General features: G+C 36.4%; 1 protein-coding gene across 2 annotated transcripts in view; it reads right to left on the bottom strand.

Moving 5' to 3' along the window:
- Positions 1 to 21,596, bottom strand: part of Rev3l (REV3 like, DNA directed polymerase zeta catalytic subunit) — a 171,754-nt gene that overhangs the window by 112,871 nt on the left and 37,287 nt on the right. For both annotated transcript variants that reach the window (XM_029555725.1, XM_008852401.2), the window contains 2 exons: positions 13,436 to 13,625; positions 4,830 to 4,904 (listed from right to left, as the gene is read on the bottom strand). In XM_029555725.1, coding sequence (XP_029411585.1) covers positions 4,830 to 4,904; positions 13,436 to 13,530 — 170 coding nt within the window. In that variant the 5' untranslated portion in view covers positions 13,531 to 13,625. The remainder of the gene's footprint in view (positions 1 to 4,829; positions 4,905 to 13,435; positions 13,626 to 21,596) is intronic.

The raw sequence follows: 21,596 nt of genomic DNA, 5'->3' as shown, positions 1-21,596 counted from the left end.
TAGCTCCAGTCTATTGGGACTACTGAAACAATGGATCCCCAGAATCTCCTGCTGGGAGAGGAACTTGTTTCCAGGAAGAGATTTCACATAGTTCTTACAACCTGTCAGACTACCTAGATTCTGAAGCCCAGACTACAAATGGTCAATGATGAGCAGGATCACACCATGATTAAGACTGCTTAGATGTACATCTACTCTATTTAAAATGGAGTCTCACTTCAAGAACCCAAAGACTGATTTGGGAGGGGGGGTTCCTGCTGGATTTCTTTAGCTCTCATTCTCAATGTAGCCACACTGAATAATCTCCTTTTTCTGTTTCCAACTATTTAGAAAAAATACAGAAATAACTTTCATAATCACAGCACTCAGATGTGTTATGATTTTAATACCTTTTTTTCTTCATGATGGGGAAGAGTAATGCACAGCAAAATAAGTATTATGCCAAGAAGCAAGTTAGAGAGAGGTCTAGAGGTAATTCCTGCAAAGCTTTCTTGGAGTGTAGTCTAAGCAGGAGATTAAATGAACTACAGGTTCAACACTTTCTCTGAAGAAAGGGAAGAGTATTTCACATTAATAGAGCACACAGTAAAGGTGATGAGAAAATAGAGCATATTCAGGAAGAAAAGCTTAGTGTCCAAGACTAAGAAATAACCGAAGTCAGATCACAGATAGCCACTAAAAAATTTGAAGAAATAGTGAGATTCACCTGAGAAGTACACAGCAAGAAAGTGAAATAATCACATTAGGAGGCAGTTGTGAAAAAAGGAAAATAATGCTAGCTAAAGCAGGAATTGTGCTGATGTACTGATTAAGGAAACCTGTAAAAGTGAAATGGTCAGGCTTTAATGATTGACTAGATATGGAAGGGAAGGCAGGAGTTGAGGCAGATTTCTTATTTAAGCTGATTAGTGGTGTTCTTATTGAAAAGGAAGCAATGGATGGAAAATGGGTTTTTGTTGGTGGTGGTAGTTTTTAGAGGAAATAAGGATAAATAGCTTTAGGTGTACTAAAGTTTAGCATAGTAGGATATTCTGGAGCAGTTCTACAATACTAGGAATGAATGATAATGAATATTAGAATAATATTAGCACCACAGAAGTAGCTAAGTGTTATACACTGGATACTACAGTTAAGTGCATTAAAAGCTTAACTTTATGTAATTCTCACTACAAGCCCATGACACTATTATTTCACAAAGAAAATGAATTTTACATTAAAAAAAATTACATACACACAAAAGAAAAAGCTAAAATTCAAATCAAATTTTCTCTTACTTGGGAGTCCTCATTCATAACCATAGCACTAGTAAATATTTTGGTATATTGATTGGGAGCTGGAGACAAAAAAAAATCAGACTACTCATATTAATTTGAAGGTCAAGTAAATAAAAATGAACAAAATGAAAACACAGGAACAAGGCTGCAGAAAAAAAGTATAGTGGGGAAAGATGAATGTCTACGTCAATCCCTAAGTAACAGTCACACATATTATAAAAGGAACAGCAACATTACTGATTACATAGGTATACGGATAATTAATGGAGGTTTTTACATCACAGAAGCCAATATTCACAATTATTTGAAGGTATCATAAGTATTACAAGAAGTTCAAAAAGTAAAGACAAAGAAAAAACAGATTTAGCAACAGAGAGGTCAATAGTGAAAGCAATTTCAATGGATTGGTCATAAGGGGCAAAAAGTGAATGGGAAGAAATTTGATATGAAGAGATAAATCTTTCAAGAAGATGGGTGAGAGATGGGCGCATCTCTATGTATAAATGTGCATGTATAAAATTAGCAGCATTATTATTATTAGAGTAAGAAAGTAAGATGTGGACAACTGACCAGATGGCTAGAAGAGATCCTTGAAAAGGAGCGGGTATCAGCCTGTTTTACAGATATCAACACATTAATTATCAGAATCAAAAGATGAGGAAGCTATAATATGAAGAGGGTAAATCTCTTGCCTAAAGTCACTTAACTATTAAGCATCAGTGACAGATTTTGGACTCAGGTAAATTTTTTTGTTGTTTGTTTTGTTTGGAGACAGGTTTTCCCTGTGGCCCAACCTAACCTGGAACTTGCTATGTAGACTAGGTTGGTCTTAATTTCAGGGAGATTCACCTGCCTCTGCCTCCCCAGTGCTGAGACTAAAGGCCTGTACATGCCTGTGATTGCCCAGTCTGCAGGCAATTTTAAAATTACATTTATTTATTTTATTGTATGCAGAGGTCAAAGAACAAATTGTGGGAGTTGGTTCTCTCCTTCTACCATGTGTATTTAAGGGCTGGAACTCGGGTTGTCAGGCTTTGCAGCAAGTAGCTTTACCTACTGAACCAAATCTCTAGCCCTTTTTTAATTCTCCTTAACATTTTTTTTATCAATTTATTTTTAGAGTCTAGACTTCAACTACTTCACTGTGCATTAAATACTGAGATATGAACAATCATTATAAAATGTTATAATTAAAAGAACAGAAAGGAAAAAAATATTTTCCATCATTAAATCCCTATCATTTCCTTCATAGCATGTATTTTTATTATATTCCTGAGTTTACTTGTTTAATTCATCTCCCCTTTTGCTGTAAGGTCCCTGAGGGCAGGAACCATATAAACTTTGCTCACTAACATTTACCCACCAATGTAACAAATACTGTAGACAATTCACAAGTATCTATAAAATGCTGAACAAATAATCTAGTAATAAATCAGGTGGTTTTGAACCAGCTTATGCACAGAGATAAGCTGACTAGAATACAAAGTAAACTTACTAGAATAGTTTAGTAAGCATTTGATTATTATAGTTATAAAGAAGAAAAATGGAATACACTTGACATTCAACTTTTACTTGTGGTTCTTACTCTAGCACAACTTGTGGATGAGAAAGAAAAATGATATTTACTTTCTTTTATTTTTTTGGTCTTTCTGAGACAGGGTCTCCCAGCAGCCCCAGCTGGCCTGGAACTCACTATGTAGACCAGGCTGGCCTTGAACTCAGAGATCCCACCTGCCTCTGCCTCCCGAGTGCTGGGATTAACGACACCCAGATGATATTTACTTTCTTACCACTGAGTATATGAGAGATGATAAAAATCCCCAAGGCTTGTCCTTTTGTGTTTCATGGATATAAGTAATGTGATTAGAAGAGAACTGGTACAAAAAAATCCTTTCTACTGGGTGCCTATGCTGGAAAATTATTTTAATATTTTATAGAAGCTATTTTGGATAATGGTCAGGGGTAGACTACAGAAAAACTAGTTTTTAAAACAAAAAATTAAACTTCTTAATGTGTATTAGTGTTATGCCTGCACATATGTAAGAACATCTATATTGTGCAATGCCTGCGGAGGCCAGAAGAGGGAGTTGGGTTACGGATGGGTGTTAGCTACCATGTGGGTGCTGGGATTTGAACCTGGGTCTTCAAGAGCAGCCAGTGCTCTTAACTACTGAACCATCTCTCTAGCCCAAAAAACTAGTTTTTACTTGTTACTCACAAAAGAAAATAATTATTGAAATTGAGGATGTAATTTGGGAAGGTAGTCAATGTTTAATCCAGAGCAAAACTCATGCCCTTGGAAGTTGTATTTTTCACAGCTCCTTGATTCAAAGTAGACAAACATTCAAGTTATGTCATACTAAAATGATTAAAATTTGGGACTCAGTAGCTAGTGGCCAAGAAGCACTCTTGAATAAAACAAAATTCAGCACTCCTCTAAGGCCACTTATACTCATTACTACATATATTTAAAAATCTTGTGATTTTTATCAAAGGATAATAAAATATGTATGCTTTATTACTGCTCTCAATAATACGGGTTCAATAATGGGGAAAATAAACTGAGGCACATAGACTAAGGATAAAACTAAAACAAACAAAAAGAAAAACAAACAAAATCCAAAATATAAAACATCTCGTAAGGAGTCAATAAGACACCTTCTTCTCACTGTGGTCTTACATTCACAAATGTCTCCCTACTTTGAAATTGAAGAGTTAGCTTGTCTTTTTTAAAAAAATATTTTATTTATTATTTTTATTTTATGTGTATGAGTACATTGCCTACATGTATGTGAGTGCCTCCCTGTTGTGCAATGCCGCAGATGTCAGAAGAGGGCTTAGGATTCCCCTGGAACTGGAGTTAAGGACAGTTTGTAGCCACCATGTGGGTGCTGGGAATAGAACCCAGGGCCTCTGAGTCAGTGCTCTTAACCACTGAGCTCTCTCTCCAGCCCAGAGTTATCTTGTCTTTTTAAAATATATTTATTGTTTTTATTCTATGAGTATGAGTGTACTGCCTGCATGTATCTAAGTGCACCTGTGTCGTACAATGTCTGCAAAGGTCAAAAGAGGGGGTCAGATACCCTGAAACTGGAGTTAGGGTCTGTTGCTAGCCTCCATGTGGGTGCTGGGAATCAAATCTAGGTCTTCTGTAAGAGCAGCCAGTGCTCTTAACTGCTGAGTCACCTCACCACCACCCCACTTTGAAATAAAGTGTTTTACTTATTATCTTGTTTTAGTATTGAGCATCTCTTCTGGCCAATGGGACCCTAACATTATATGAAGTATTTTCATCTCTATTTACACATTTCTACAAACTCTCTACATCTAAGACAGGAAAGAAGCAGAGAAGTGCCATAAACCAATGACCTTCTACCTTTGAAATAAACTTTTATAATCTAAGCAATGGGCCTCTGTCTATAACATGTATCTATGTACATTTTATGGTCTCTGCTGTAATGATATTAAAACTACATAGGCCTTCTAGATTTTCCCTTTTATTGCTGAAATATTAAGTGATGGTTATTCATATTTTGGTTTCATTTATCTTAGTACCTTTTCACCATAGCAGGATTGTAAAGATAGATCTTCATAAAGTGTCTTTCCTTCTCATGATAACCATAAAAAGGCCTGAAATATAAGAAAAACATTTAAATTATTTCCATAACTCAAAGATGAAATAATGTAACTTATTGTCCTAATTGGGCTTAGGTGGCCTAATTCAGTCTTCTTTACATTTAATATTATCTAAAACACAAATAATTTAAAAAATACCCCAAGACTTCCAATTAAATATACCAGAGGTTTACATATGAAAAAATACTGAAGCATTTTTAAAAATCTTTAAAAATACCACTTTGACATAATCAGGGCAAAAGGAGAAGCAAACCGTTTCTACATTACCCTTAATCATCAACACTCTATAAAGGAGTTGCTCTTTCCTATCAACCCACACCCTTAGAAGCAGCAGAGTAGCCTTTTCCATTTGGTTAAGATTGCTGAGTTCCCCAGGAAGCTTCCTGTTTAGTTTGGCTTGGCCTTTTGAAGCCCCTAGGAAGCACCCAGGCAGCCCTAGTGATGATCTTACTGTGGCCAAAAAGTGGTCCAGCAGTCTATTCACAGAAGCTTTGCCACACCTATCCACTCTCATCCTTAGAAATAGCTGGGTAGAGCTGTCTGGGCAGCTCATCCTCCAGAGGTTCAATGAAGTCACTGGTGTAACTCTCAGGCACAGACAGATACTCTCTCTTATTTCTTAAAATATGTTAACAAGCACTCTTCTACCAGGCATTCTGTGCTACTGGGAAGATCACAGTGGTCTAGCCTTAGCATGCCCCATTACACAAATGGACACCACATTTGTAGCGGGGTATACCAGGCCTAATTCAAGGGAACTGCCTTCTAGTTGGCAATGTAATCCCACAACCACTGGAGCCTAGGTACAGAGAAACTTGCAGACACTGTAAGTGTTGATTGTAACTGAAAAAGCTGAATACATACTATACTAAGCACACCCAACAAGAACTCTAGGAAAGTCTCCTACTACCAAAGTCACCCTACAGAGTGGAGGAGGGAACTAATCCACCAGATATACTAATACCAGCATAAGGAAGAATTTAAAAAAAGGGGGGGGGGCAACATGGTGCTTCCAAAGAAACACAGTAACTGTTTAGCAAGACTGTAAAGAAAAGGAAATTAATCAATTGCTTGGTAAAGAATTTGAAGAGAATGATTTTCTGAAAACTTAAACATAATATAGTTAAGAGCCTTAACATTAGACTTGAACATGTAGAAGAATTTCTGAGCTTGATGACAGGTCTTGAGATAACCTAATCAAATTCTTAAAAAAGAGACTGACAACCCCCAAACTGTCATATCCCTAGAATAATGTAATTTTTTACTATGTGCAAAATATGTATCCTTATATCTACAGACAAATATCCCACTCACTACTCATCAAAGAAGCTTCTTTTGCACTAGATGGAGACTATGTGGGACAACTGGTCCCACACAGACACTGTCTATGAATTGCCCAAGTCTAATGGCACATCTACAATGCAACCTCTATACCTAAGGCTCACTGAACATAGAACAAGGGGTAAAGAAGACAATAATGAGCATTTCAATTCTCATTAATGAAGTTTCCTCACAAAAGGTCACAAATGGCCAAAGTGTAGAGACTAAGAGTCTGAAGAATGCTGGTCCTTGGAGAGGACTCCTATATTAAACTACACCCACCCAGGGCTCATAATTGTGGAAGAGGGTGCGAAAAGATTGTAAGAGTCAGGGAGGAGGTGCATGACCATATAGAAATAAGAGTTCTACAAGCTCCTGGGACCCTGCTCATGTGAACCTACAGCAATGGTGTCAGCATGCACAGGTCCCATGCAAACTCAGACAAAAACTAGATTGGGGACAGCTGACCCCAATCTTAGCTGAAAAAATATGGGCAACTGATTACTGCTGGATGAGGAAGAGCTGATCTTCGTAAAGCAAGAGGCTGACTAGACCTCAGTAGATGAACTTGCACTGAGGGATGCCTGGGGACACTAACTTAAGGCAAATGACTAATATATGAATTCTAGTGGGGGGGCTGTGGGAGGGTGTTGGTGGGGAAGGGACTATAAAGATGATTAAGATTGGCCGAGATGTTCTGTATGAAATACACAAAATTCTATAAAAAAATTAAAGTATCAAAAAAAACCCCAAACAACCAAAAAAGCTATTGACATTTACTGGATTACCATTAAACAAGCAAGCATTGACCTTTTTATGAAATTTCAGAAGGAAAGGGAAGAGGTACAGGAAAGCTAGACAAAAAAATAACTACTTAAAACATAACATGGCCAGACACTAGGGAAGTAGAGGCAGAAGGATCAGATCAAGACAGACATGGGCTATGTGACAAAATTCACATTCAGAAAGCTCAAAGAACTCCCAAAATATCTGACCAAAAAGTCTCTCTCAGGGATTGAAGAGATAGCTCAGTGGTTAAGAGCACTGGTTGCTCTTGCAGAGGATCTGGATTCAGTTCCCAGGACCTACATGGTGGCTAATAATCCATAACTTCAGTTTTCTACAATGATAATTATAGAACACTGAAAAGAAATTAAATAGGATATACACACCAAAAACAAAACAAAACAAAACAGAAGTTAAGATGGCCTGTGTCTATGGATTGGGAAAAAACAATAGTTAAAATATCCATACTGACTCTGTGACCTACAAATTCAATGCAAATTCCCACCCAAATACTGATGACATTCTTCACAGGAAAAAAAAAAAAAACAAACTAAAATTTGTAGGGAACCACAGAAGATACAAATAACCAAAACAATCCTGAGCTAAAGAATCACAATACCCAACTGAAAAACATACAACAAAGTTATAGTGACCATGGTACTAGGGGCGGTGGATGATATAGACAACAGCAAATTCAAAAATAATATGTATTCACAGCCAGCTGATTTGTTTTACAAAAGCATAGAAGCATATATTGACTGAAGAAAGCAAAGTCTCTTCAGTAAGTAAAATGATATCCATTTGCAGAATAAAAAGAACTAGACACCAATTCTCTTGTCATGTATACAGAGCAATATTAAAAACTTAAAACAACACAAATAATTTAATTTTTTAAATGAAAAAATGTTAAGAACAGACATTTTCGAAAGAGGATATACAAACGACCAACAATTATATGAAACAGTGCTCAAGATCACTAATCACCAAGGAAATATAAATCAAAACCAGAATGAAATATAACGTCATTCTATCTAGAATGGCTATTACTAAAAGACAAAAAAAATGACTGATGGTGATAAGGATACAGAGAAAGGGGAGCCCTCATATGTTAATAATATTAATTAGTATGGTCCTTACAGAAAATAGTATGAATGTTCCTCAGAAACACTAGAAACAGAACTCCTGTATGATCCAGCAATTACAGTAGTAGGTATATAATCAAAAGAATTAAAATCAGTATGTGAAGATACAGCTACACTTGCACATTATTACAAGACTGTTGTTAATTGCTAATATAATAGAATCAACCGAAGTATACATGGCAGATGAACGAATAGAGGAAAATAAGAGTATATATCTGTTTTACATGGAATGTAATTCAACCACAAAAACTAATGAAATTCTGTCACTTGAAGCAACATGAATTGAACTTAAGGATATTGTGTTAACTAAGCCAGGCACAGAAACACAAATAGTGCATGTTCTCACATATATTTGGAAGCTGAGAAGTTGATCTTAAGTAAATAGAAAACAAAAAACAGAGCTGGAAAAAATCTAAAACAGGAAAGATACCACCCAATGGTATAGGGCACAGTTGGTTAGGAGAAATAATTTCTAATGTTTTCACCACAAAAAGGTAACTATGGTTGTTTACAATTAGTTTTTACAAGGAGATAGCAGAAAGGATTTTGAATACTTCTAAAATTAAAAAAAAAATGAGGCTTGACATACTAATTTTCCTGATCAATATTAATACATGGTATACATGTTTTGAAATGTCATGTAGACATTAAATACACTGTTACTATGTGCTAATTAAAAATATACTTTTTTTTAAAGTGGCTTTTTAATCTATGTGTGAGAGTAAATAAATTTGAGAAAGTAGAACTGGATAAGGAAAAAAAAAGATACCTACAGTTTAAAAGAAAAAAAAAATTACTAAAAGAAGCAAAAAGGAGAATGGGGGAGGAGGGAAACTGGAAAGATGACTCAGTGGTTAAAAGCACTAGCTGCTCTTGCAGGAGACCAGAATTTGGTTCCCAGCAGCCGTTGGCAGCTAACCACCATCTGAATTCCAATCTGATGCCCTCTTCTGACCTCCATAGGCACTGCAGGAAAGGGGTGCACTTACATAAATCCAGGCAAAACACTCAAACACATAAATAAATTTTAAACTAATAGAAGAATGGTAATAAAAATTATTTGAACTTTTGAATCTGTGTATGTAGCTCAAAAATGAGACAGTGCAATAACAAATACTCAGCAAAACAGAGATTGTCAATTGTTCGATACACTAGGAGATTCAAATTTGACATCAGATACTGATAAGAAAGTTCTTAAAATTAATAATTTTTTTGGGTCTTTTTTGAGACAGGGTCTCCCTGTAGCCCCAGCCTGCCTGGAACTCACTATGTAGACCAGGCTGGCCTTGAACTAACAGAGATCTGCCTGCCTCTGCCTCCCGAGTGCTGGGATTAAAGGCATGCGCCACCATGCCTGGCATAAAAATTAATAATTTTTAAAAATTAGAAGATGCCAGTTGTGGTGGCACACACCTTTAGTCCTAGCACTCAGGAGACAAAGGCAGGCAGATTTCTGAGCGTTCAAGGCCAGCCTGGTCTATGTAGTGAGTTCCAGGCCAGCTGGGGTTACAGAGAGACTGTTTCCAAAAAAGACCAAAAAATAAATAAATAAATTAGAAGACAGTTGATGATTACTTCTAAGCAAAACTGCTGCTGTTGTAGAATTGGGTATGAACTTTCATATCACTCTTACTTGAGCAAATACTTAATGATCCATATTTGCTAAATGCTTGTGGTTAATTTTAGATGCCAACTTGGCTAGATCATAGACTAACTAGAGAACTGGCTTTGTCTGTGAGAGTGTTCCCAGAAATCTCGAGATGGGTATGTGAGTTAATGGACTAAGTAGAGAAATCTCACTTAGAGATTGGGGAAGATCTGTTCCCATGTAGGTAAGCACAATCCACCAAGAACCCAAAAAAAAAAAAAAAAAAAAAAAAAAAAAAAAAAAAAAGATGATTTCCTCTTTCCTCCTATAACCAGGATATACTTTTTTCTCCTGCTCTATGACACCAGAGCTTCACGCTCTTCAGTTTTTGTAAATCTCAATTCTGCTTTCCAGACTTATATCAGCAGCCTCCAAGTTCTATGGTCTACCATCAATTTTCTTCACTCTGAGGCTTTCAGACTTGGACTTCATACCAGCATCCCAGGGCTTCCAGACTGTTGAGACTTCTTAAGGTCCCATAACCATGTGACACAATTTTCCTAATAAATTCCCTCTCAATATCTATATCTATGTTTTTTCAGATCTACAACTACATCTATATCCTATTTTGTTTGTCTCTCTTTTGACTAGTTTAGTCAATACTGTTAAAAGGTATTAGGGATGTAATAAATAAATAAGCATAGTCCTTTTTCTCACTGAACTTATAAGCTAGTGGGAAAAACACTTAAAATTAAGTAAATAAACAAAGATTAAAATAATTGTAAGCTGTGTTAAGTGCTAACAAAGAAGGAGCAGGGTTATAGAATAATGATGATAATGACAACGTCCCTTAAAGGTGAGGTAGTCAAAGAAAACTCTGGAGAAGTCTGACAGACTAAACAGAAGTAGACTATTTAAGAAAAGGAAAATGCTTGTGCAAAGAACTCAAGTGGGAAAGAGCCTGGTACACATGGGAACTGAAAGCAAAGAAGATCAGTGTTTCTAGATGAAACAAAGTAATAGGAGGTAAATAGAGATCAAAATTATGTAGGTGTGGTTAGAAGTTTAAACTTTATGAACAATATGAAAGATTTCAAATGATTTTAAACTTAAAAACATTTTTATTTTTATTTTATTTTATATGTATGCGTGTATTGCCTGCATGTAGGTAAGTGCACCCATGTCGTGCAATGCCCAAGGAGGTCAGAAGAGGCTCTCGGATCCCCTGGGACTGGAGTTACGGACAGTTGTTAGCTGCCATGTGGGTGCTAGGATTTGAACCCAGGTCTTCTGCAAGAACAACCAGTGTTCTTAACTGCTGAGCCATCTCTCCAGCCCCTCAAATGATTTTAAAATGATCCAATTACATTTTAAGAAGAGTGCTTTTACTGATTTAGACTCAGACAATAGAAAAAGAGAATTCAAGTAAAAGAATACTATGGAAGTATAGGAGAAGAAAGCACTCTATCCAAGGAAAGCCTAGATTAAGATATGAGAAAGACAGGTCTCTACTTGGATTGCACACAGACATTCTCAACTCAAAATGTCTAAGCATGAATCTTGTCTTTCCTCTAGTGTGTTCCACTAATACAGACTCAAAATTTTGAGCAGTACAAAGATTTCTGAAGTCATCCTTGACACATTCCACAACTCTCAACCAACTGAACAACAAATCTTAATTGTCAGAATAGATCAGAAGCTGACCATTTCACACTACTTCCTTGCTGTTACCCTAATTCAAGCCACCATATTTTATCACCTAGACTAACGAACAAGAGTCATAATGTGCTTCCTGCTTCTCTACCCATGTCTTCCTACAATCTTTGTTCCCCTACATAGTTGTTAAAGTAATCTAGTAAATTTAAGTCAGACCCTGACTTCTCAGTATCATGCAGCAGCAGAGAGTAAAATTAAAAGTTCTCAAAAATAGCCTCCTGCAGTGATTCTCAAACTTGAGCATGCATTAGAATTGTCAGAAAGGTTTCCTGAATATGGATTTCTGAGCTCCAATCAACAGTTTCTGATTCAATAGGTCTGGGTTGTGACCTAGTAATATTCTTTAACCAATCTGTTAGCTATGTTACCCCAAGCTCTCTGAGAAATAAATGCCATGAAAGGATTTATTAGGGAGAATACATTCGAAAGGAAATGAGTAGACCCACAAGTGGCTGGACAACCATCAGGCCTACATACTGATCTGATCCAAGAAATGGAGGCAAGAACTTGAGTTATCGTCCACTACAATGTTATTTAAAAGAAAAAACATAGCAAAGCTGTTGCAAGTTCTCAAGTCTCCCAGTAACAGTCTTGCCTTAGCATTCTTGTATTCAGTCATTTTGTTAGGTAAAATTAGCTTATAGAAAGCAGTTTCAGGTCATAAGGAGCAGCAAACTAGATTTCACCACTCCATTGTTCAGGTATACTTTCTGTACTTAAGAGAAAACCATTTTCATAGTTGTCAAATCAAATAAAGTTAATATTTAATTATATTAGAAACCAATGTATGGAAACTATACCTTGAGAATTACATCCTATATGATCTTTGCCCTTTCATATGTATCTCTACTTTCCTTTTGTCATCCTCTCCTTACTTTCTCCATTCTAGCACCTGGCTTCTTGCTTATTCCTCTATTTAAAATTGTCACAAGTCCACTTTTCCTACACTAAAATGATTTTTCTTATCCTACTCTCCATCTTCTTTTCTTCTATACCACCAATTATCAAGTAGCAAATAAATAAGTCATTTTATATGCATTATTATCTGGTTCTTATTTCTAGAATGCAACAGTGGCAGAGACTTATGTTTTGTTCAGCAATGTATCACAAGTGCAATAATTTACATCTTGAAAGCCCTCTAAAGGCCTGTGAGTTAAAGGCTTCCCCAGAATAGCACGACTGACAAACGAAGAAACCTTTAAGAGGTGTAGTCTAGTGGACGTCTTTAGGTTATTAGGATCATGTTGTAATGGGAAGTGTGGCTGAATAGTCTTTTCCTTTTCCTCTTCTATGCTTCCTGGACATAAGGTGAGTATGTTCAGCTACATGTTCCTGCCATGATGTACTCTCAAATGATCATGAACTGGAATCTATAAAACTTTGAAACAAATTAAATATTTTCCTTTTATAAACTGATAATCCCAGATGTTCAGTATAGTGACAAGGAAGCAGAGCAATACACCAAGAGCCCAGGATAGTGCAGACAGAAAAGTTCTCAAAAAGTAACTACATGAATTTTTCAATTCTAGGAACCAGAGAAATTGGAAAGGTTAAAACAAAAACCACTAATACGTTGTCATTTAAATTTACTTTTAAAAGTGTTAAAAGAGGGCTGGGGAGATGGCTTGGCAGTTAAGAGAACTGGTTACTCTTGCAGAATACCTGGGTTTGATTCCCAGCACCCACATGGTGGCTAACAACCATCCGTAACTCCAGTTTCAGGGGATCCAGTGCCCTTTTCTGACCTCCATGGGCACTGTATGACATGGCTGCACTTATATACATGCAGACAATACATTCATACAGATAAAATAAAAATAAAATATATTTTAAAAGTTTCAAAAGAAATCCACCAGTTCCATCAGTATGAAAGGAAAACAAGTATCAACAGAATGTATTGCATTTGAGTGTTTTTCTCCAATTAGACTAGCAAAAGAAATACAGATAACATTTAAAGGATAATATATACTTACATTCCTGATACTAATGACACTTTGAACACATGCTGAGCAGTGGAAGATGGATTGCCTAAAGCCACATTAAGTGCTCTGTCGATACTGAATGCCATCTGAGAAAGATAGCTTTCTGGTTGCTGTCCATAACCATCGTATGGCACATAGAGGTAAGGAAAGATGCCATGTAGATGAAGACATGTCTTCTGACCTAAAATGTAACATATTATAAAGTTTAGTCTTGAAACACATTTTAACACTATAAAATTCAGAATGTAAATCATTCAAATGTTCCAATAGCAACACAGCTTATCTAAGATAAGAAAATTAGCCCATAACTACTTGCATTAACCATATTTTACAACAGAACACTCAGAAGCATTTTGTAACCATAAGCACTGAAGTATATGATTTAAATGCTATATAGTTTGGGTGAAACCTATGTAGCTACTTAATTATTACAAATCTGACTAGCTTTATGTACATCACTGAATCATGTCATAAAGCTTACAATAATTCACTGAAAGTTTATTAAAATCAGTGAATGCTTGTCTTTGAGTTAACATTTTCAATTGAAAGGTTTCCCTAAGACAGAAATAGCTCTAGGAGAAAGAAAAGGGCAAAAGAAGTTCCATTGTATGGAATTTTGCTATTGAGGATGGAAAGAAGGATAAAAATAAAATTTTGGTGGGGATGTTATGGGAAGGTGCAGAGGGGGGAGAGGGGATAAAGATTATTAAATAAATAAATAAATAAATAAATAAATAAATAAATAAAAGCAAGAGTTCAACTGGAAAGTGGAGATGCCAGGCACTTGAGTAGGTTGGCCGATCTTACAGACAGCTAAGTCATTTTCAGAATTCACTCTATTTCAGTTTAAACCTCTCTCACATTATTTTCCTTCTGAAATGGAGTCTGTCAAAATAGAGGTGGGACCTGTGTGTTCACTCCATGGAAAGCAAGGAGGAATCACAAGAATCTCTTCAAAGTGTGCCTATATATCAAATAGAATTGTTTCTCTTTAGTGTATTCTGAAATCTCCAGCAATCAACTAAAGATATTTTATAAGCAAAATAAATAAATAAATAAAATAAAATTTTGCTATTAAGGGGGGAAATCTTATAGATCAATGTCTATAATGGAAATAGACTTCTGGATATCCAAAAATCCTTATTTAGTGGAATGGGACAGAGGGAGACACAGTGGAGGGAGGGGGCATGGATTGTCAAAAGTTTAAAAGAAAAAAATGCTTTTAAGGATGCTGACTCACCAACATACAACCTGGCACAGCCAAGATAAAGAAAGAAATACTAGAGAGAATGTCACAAAACAAAAACTAAACCAAGTACAACAGTAACAGAAAGAGGCACTATTACACTCCTGAATCTGACAGGACTATATGGAATAATTCTTATCCTCTGAATACTGTCCTTAGTTCCTCTTGGGTATATGTCATTTGTCTAATTCAAACAGAGAGAACAGCAGTGATGAAGAACACATCTGTATTTCTCGTGCTGTCATTCCCTACCACTGAACTATTCTGCAAGAAAAATCTTCAAGCTTCTCTCTTTCACTGTATTTTCCTCACTCTTTGCTTTTGGTAGGAAAGTATTTTATTAATTACTATTTCCCATTTCTGATTCAGATTTATATAAAACATAAATTTGTTCACTGTTCTGTGGCTATTTTACTATAAATAATAACAGGGTCTTCCCTTGTAGCCCCAGCTGGCCTCCAACTCAATATGTAGATCAGACTGACCTTGAACTCAAAGAGGTTTTCCTGTCTTTGCCTCCCCAGTGCTGGGATTAAAGGCATATGCCACAACTCCTGGCATGGTTTGTCTTACTTTTAAGGTATAGTTACAAACAGAATTAACAAATCTAGAAGTTATTACATAAAGTATAGCAATATTGGACAGGTCAGTCATACAATGGATAACACCTGTAACCTCTACACTTAATATTCTGATTAACTATTTTGGTGCAGGGACTGAACCTATTTAAGGCTTTGTGTGTGCTAGGCAAGTCCTCTACCACTTATTTACATATTCATTCTCATTTGAATTACTAATCATCTTATTTTTGCAAAATTACAAATTGTGTTGCTATTATGTTGCAAATTTAGTTTCTATTTATACCATCAGTTATAACACAATTTCAGAAGAATGAAAAATTTTAAATTAAAAGCAAATTCTTTGGAAAATTCATTTCTAAATATAACTGCTTCCTAAAAGTATACCTTAAAATTCTTCAAATAGAGAAAATTCGAGTTATAATTGTGAGTCTTCAGAAAATATATCAATTGACTGATGATTTACTTTAAATGCTTTTGAATTATCTAATGAATAAAAGTTTTAAACTTGACCCTGGTAGATGTAAACCACAATTTGATTAACAGCAATTAGTATGCTAAACTATAGGGTGAAGAATATGGAGAGACAGAAGTATTTCCTGTAAGTTTACATATTCAAGACCAGTGGTCTTCAAAATTACTAGTGTAATAACAAAATCCCTGTAATTTTTAAAATATTTTATTTATTATTTTTTTATTTTATGTGTATGAGTGTATTGCCTGCATGCATGCAAGTGCACTTGTGTCCTGCAGTGCCTGAAGAGGCCAAAAGACGGCATCATATCCCCTGGAACTGGAGTTAGGAATGGTTGTTAGCTACCATGTGGGAGCTGGGAACTGAACCTGGGTCCTCTGCAAGAGCAGCCAAGTGCTCTTAACTGCTGAGCCATTAAGATATTTTAAAAAGAACAATATATCTTAATGGAATTTGGGTTATAGTTGCTTAAGAATTATAAATTTTATTTCCATTAACAGTTTCTTCCTCAGTAGTGTTCAACGAAGTAACTTAAAAAATAAAAGCTGTATACCACCTTTCACATTTTTCTGCTTAGTAGGAGTCAGAGAAATTATTTTTCTATTCATAAGCTTTGGAATTACAAAAATCTAGGGATGTATGATTTAGGGAAAAAGTAGAAACAATGCAGACAACATTAGGCTAAGTGCTTTACAACTATTTATTTCTAAAATTTGCAACAATAATATAAGTATCAAAGAGGCTAAGAGAGTCATTGTCACATGGCTTTTAAGTAACTGAAACTGGATTTAAAGCAGACTGGCAAAATCTAAAGCAATGATCATTTTATTCAACATTAATTGAACATTCTCCCAATTTCTAAAAAAGTTAATGCTTAACTTTTTTAAAGTTAAAAGTTAATACTTCCTTAATCCTTAATTTTTCAGTTCTTAGTTTGCATTACAATTGCCTATTTTCCTTGATTCATTTGATGACACTGTTGTTTATGTTGAATGAACACAGTATTTCCAGGACCCAAGTACAAAACGCACTGCCTGTGTTTAATAAATATTAAAAATATTAAGAATGCTCAGCAGAACAGAATAATTGCTTAAGGAAAAAAATGAAATAGAAGCCTGAGTATCTGAAGAAACAATCTATGAAAACAAAGGGACTTTCATATAGGAGGAAATGGGTAATATGATTGGTAAGAGTATTTACTGTACTTCGCTACTCTGAAGACTTTAAATCCCATTCACAGCCACAATGATTATCTCAATGCAGACATATCTTTTTCTGGTTTCTAGGGATGGCTCACTACCTCATTCATTGTTTTTCTTCAAGAGCAACTACAACACGAATTCTAGGCATAATACTAACAATTCTAATATGGGTATTTTATTAAAAAGCAGGCTGAGTGCAGGCCACAGGAGGGAGCCAGTAAGCAATGTTCCTCCATGGTGTCTGCTTCAGTTCTTGCCTCCAGGTTCCTTAAATTCTTACCCTCACGTCCTCTTGCTTAAGTTCTTACCCTCACTTCCCTAGGTAATGGACTATAACATGGAAGAGTAAGATGCAATAAACCTTTTCCTCCCCAAATTGGTTTTGGTCAGTGTTTTTGTCACAGCAATATAAAGCTAAAAATTACGACATCAACATGTGGTGTTGTGGTATATTTCCTTATATAATGTATGACTGACAATGACAGACATTTCACTTTCTCTTTTTGTTTGTAAATTGTGTTTGGGGGCTTCTCATTTATTTTTGCCATTTCAAAAGTCTACTTTATTCACAAGGTTATCTAATATACGTTTGTACTTTTTTTGAGACAGGGTCTCCTTGTAGCCCCAGCTGGCCTGGAACTCATTATGTAGACTAGGTTTGCCTTGCTCTGACAGAGATCCACCTGCTTCTGCCTCTTGAACGCTCAGATTAAAGGCAAAGGTCACCAGTCCAGCTTTCTGTTTGTATTTCCAATAATGAACATGGCTGGCTCCTTCACTCATAAATGACTTTAAATTTTCTACTCATTAAAAAAATCTATCAAGGCCCAATGTTAGGTAATAGATCACAAACTGCTCATATTTACAGTGTCTGATATCATGGACATTGTAGTCTACCTGGAGATAGAGATACATAAATAGGCAATTATAGGATGGTATAATAAGTGTAGTATAAAAAAATCTATGGCTACATGCAGAGGTACAACAGACATTTGAGAGAACCTAGGAAGGCTTTCCAAAGGAGTGATCTGAAATTTAATTAGGATTTAGCTTTTTTAAAACCGAGAATGTACAGAAATCTGACAGCAAAAAAGATTATGGCATGGCCTCAGATCAGGAAACGTGTTAGAAGGACTGAACAAGGAGTACAATGGAGAGAGAGAGAACCGTGTGTGTGTGTGTGTGTGTGTGTGTGTGTGTGTGTGTGTGTGTGTGTGTGAAAGAGAGAGAGAGAGAGAGAGAGAGAGAGAGAGAGAGATGAATGAATGGATGAATGAATGAATGAATACTCTTTGACCTGCATAGATATACATGTTAAGAAGGCCTCCTTGGGCCACTAGAGACGTAACAGAGTCAATTTGGAACTTCTCAAAAGCTTCATCCCTAGAAAACTGTCACTATATCACCTGCCTGGAAGACTGCTGAAAAGCTCCATTTTCAACTTGTTTTCATTTGACTGAGAGCTCACTGTATCTGAGCAGTCATATCTGCAGAGTATTTGCTAAAAAACAATCAGCAGCATTATTTAACACTGCAGCTGTCTGAGAGAATTTCACTAAGATGGGGGTAACATGAGGCTAACCAATACCTTAAAAGGTAAAGACAAGGAATGCAAAGTCCAATGAACTTACTTCTGAGGTAGTGCAATTATATGGGTCCCTGCACATGCCCTGGAAAGCCCTATGAAGGCTCTATCTAACCTTTTCCCTATGCCTCAACAAACATACAAGAATCCCTTTATAAAACCTGGGAGAAAACCTATTTGTTGAAAGCACTTAAAGAAATAACTAGTTAGTCACTAATTGTATTAAGCTAGCTGTGCAAGCATATCTAAGAATGGAGACTATACGGAATCAGAAAAATTACTAATGAAACAAGAACAAGAAGCAAATTCAAATACTTGAGGTAGGGAGCATCTGACTTAAAAATGTTACAAATTTGGAAAATATCTAGTTTTCAGAAAAAATGTTATAATAAGACAGAAAAAAAACAAGCTTATACACAGGGGGTTAAAAAAAAGCATTCAAAGAAAATGTCTTTGAAGTATGCCAGACCCTAACTTACTAGACAAAAACTTTATAACCAGTTATTACTAATATATCAAAGAACTAAAGGCAGTAAAAGGAAGGTATGAGAAAACATGTATTTCTGTTCTAGTTTTTTTCTCCATTGCTGTGGCGAAACACTTTGACCAATACTTACTTGGGAAGGAAAGGGTTTATTTGGCTTACATCTCCTGGGTCACAGTTTATCACTGGGGGAGCCCAAGGTAGGAACTCGGGGTTGGAAACTGAAGTCAGGAGGTGGAGCACAGGCCATGGAGGAATGCTGCTTACTGGCTTACTCCCCTGGTCTATTCTCAGCCTACTTTCTTAAACAATACAGAACAACCTGCCCAGGGGTGGCACTGCCCACAGTGGGTTGTGTCCTCCCACATCACTCAACAATCAAGAAGATATCCTACAGACATGGCCACAGGACAGTCCAATAGAGGCAATTCCCCAATTGAGGCTTTCTCTACCCAGGTGTGTCAAGTTGACAACTAAAGCTATCCAGCACAGTTACTAAACAGAAAATATCAGTGAAAATGCAGAAACTATGAAAATTAGCAAAATAGAAATTCTTGATTTGTATAGAAAAATAACTAAATAAATATGTAAAACGAAGTTAAGATATTATGATATAATGAAAAATGCATATCTGTTCTATGCCACTAGTTTTTGGCATAGTGTACTTCAAAAATTATTAAGTGCTTTGCCTGAATGTAAGTGATTGTACCATATACTCGGTGCCTGGAGGCTGAAAGAGGGTGTAGGATCCCCTGGACCTAGAGTTACAGACAGTTGTTAGCTACCATGTGGGTGCTGGGAACCAAACCTGAGTTCTCTGGAATAATAGCAAGGGCTCTTAATGCTGAGCCATCTCTCTAGCCACAAGGTGTATAGCTTTTAAAATTCTAGTAATCTCTGTGCTGGAGGCCTTCCACTTGCTAGGCTAGCACTCTACCTTTGAGTTAAATCCTCAACCCCTTTTTATGTACTTTTTGTTTATTGCAGTGCTAGGGATAAAATCCTAGAACCTGGCACATGCTAGGCAAGCACTCTGCCACCAAGACACACATTCAGCCATTCTTTTTGTATTATGTGTAATAACAAGATTTCTAGTGCCAGGGGTTCAGCATGGGGAGCTAGTTGCCAGAAGAACCAAACAATTAGGGGGCTAGAAATTTTACCTTCACCCCTAACTTCCACGGAGGGGAAAGGGACTGAAGGTTGTGGTAACTAACGTCCAATGGTATCATTAATCAGGTCTTACATGTAATGAAGCTGCTACAAAAGCTCAAAAGGGGCTGGATGTGGAGAACTTCTGGACTGCTGAGTACATAGAGGTTCCTAGAGGTATTCCATAAGACGCATGGTGGGTCAGGACCCCTTCCCCCATTATATTTTGCCCTGTTCACCTCTTCAATCTGTTTATTCACCTGTATCCTTGTAATATTCTTTATAATAGATAAAGAGTTTCCTTGACTTCTGTGAGCTCCTTTAGCAAATTAATGACATGTGAAGAGAGGGGGTCATGGGAACCTTATTTTACAGCTGGCCAGCCACAATCTAGTCATAATCTGGAACCTGTGATTGGTATGCGAAGGGAGTGGTAGTCCCCTTTGCGGACTAAGCCCTTAACATGTAGGATCTAATGATATCTCCAAGTAGCCAGTATAAAAATTGAACTGGTAGAAGGAACAGCAAACTGAAAACAGGTCAATTGAGATTCTCAAATCTGAGGAATAAAAAGAAAAAAAAAATGTCAGAGACTTCTGGGATGCCTTCAAACATATCACTGTATGCACAATGGGAGCCTCAGAAAGAGGGAAGAAAAAGAGACTGGAAGAATATTTAAAGAAATAATGACCAAGAAATTTCCAAATTTGAAAAAAAAAATTCTGAAGAGACTCAGTAAATTCAATGTAAGATAAACTAAAAAAAAAAAAAAAAAAAAAACCACATTTGGGGCTGGAGAGGTGGCTCAGCAGTTAAGGACACTGGTTGTTCTTGCAGAAGACCCGGGTTCAAATTCCAGCACCCACATGGCAGCTAACAATTGTCCGTAACTCCAGTTCCAGGGGATCCGACAGCCTCTTCTGTCTTTTGTGAGCATTGCATGACACAGGTGCACTCACCTACACACAGGCAATACACACATACACATAAAATGAAAAAAACAAAACAACCGCCCCCCAAACCCCACATCTGAACATATCATAAACTGTCAAAAATCAAGGAGAAAAATTCTAAAGCAGCAAAACAAAAGCATGCCATCACACAGAAAATTTCTTCAGTAAGAGTTATAGATAGCTTCTAGGACTGGAGAGATGGCTCAGCAGTTTGACAGAGGACCTGGGTTCGATTTCCAGCACGCACACAGTGGCCAATGACTGTCTGTAACTCCAGTTCCAGGGGATCCAACACCCTCTTCTGATCTCTGCAGGCACTTCACAACACAGGTGCAATTACACACATGCAGGCAATACAATCAAACAAATAAAAATAAATAAATAATTTTTTAAAAGATTTATAGATAGCTACTCATTAAAAACCTGAGCCAAAGGCAGTGGAATGATAGTTATCAAAGGGAAAAAAAATCAATCAGT

This window comes from Nannospalax galili, unplaced genomic scaffold (genome assembly GCF_000622305.1).
Source record: "Nannospalax galili isolate Female #2095 unplaced genomic scaffold, S.galili_v1.0 scaffold646, whole genome shotgun sequence".
NCBI classification, from domain to species: domain Eukaryota; kingdom Metazoa; phylum Chordata; class Mammalia; order Rodentia; family Spalacidae; genus Nannospalax; species Nannospalax galili.
The sequence above is the reverse complement of the archived record's forward strand: the minus strand, read 5'-3'. Positions and strand labels throughout refer to the sequence as shown.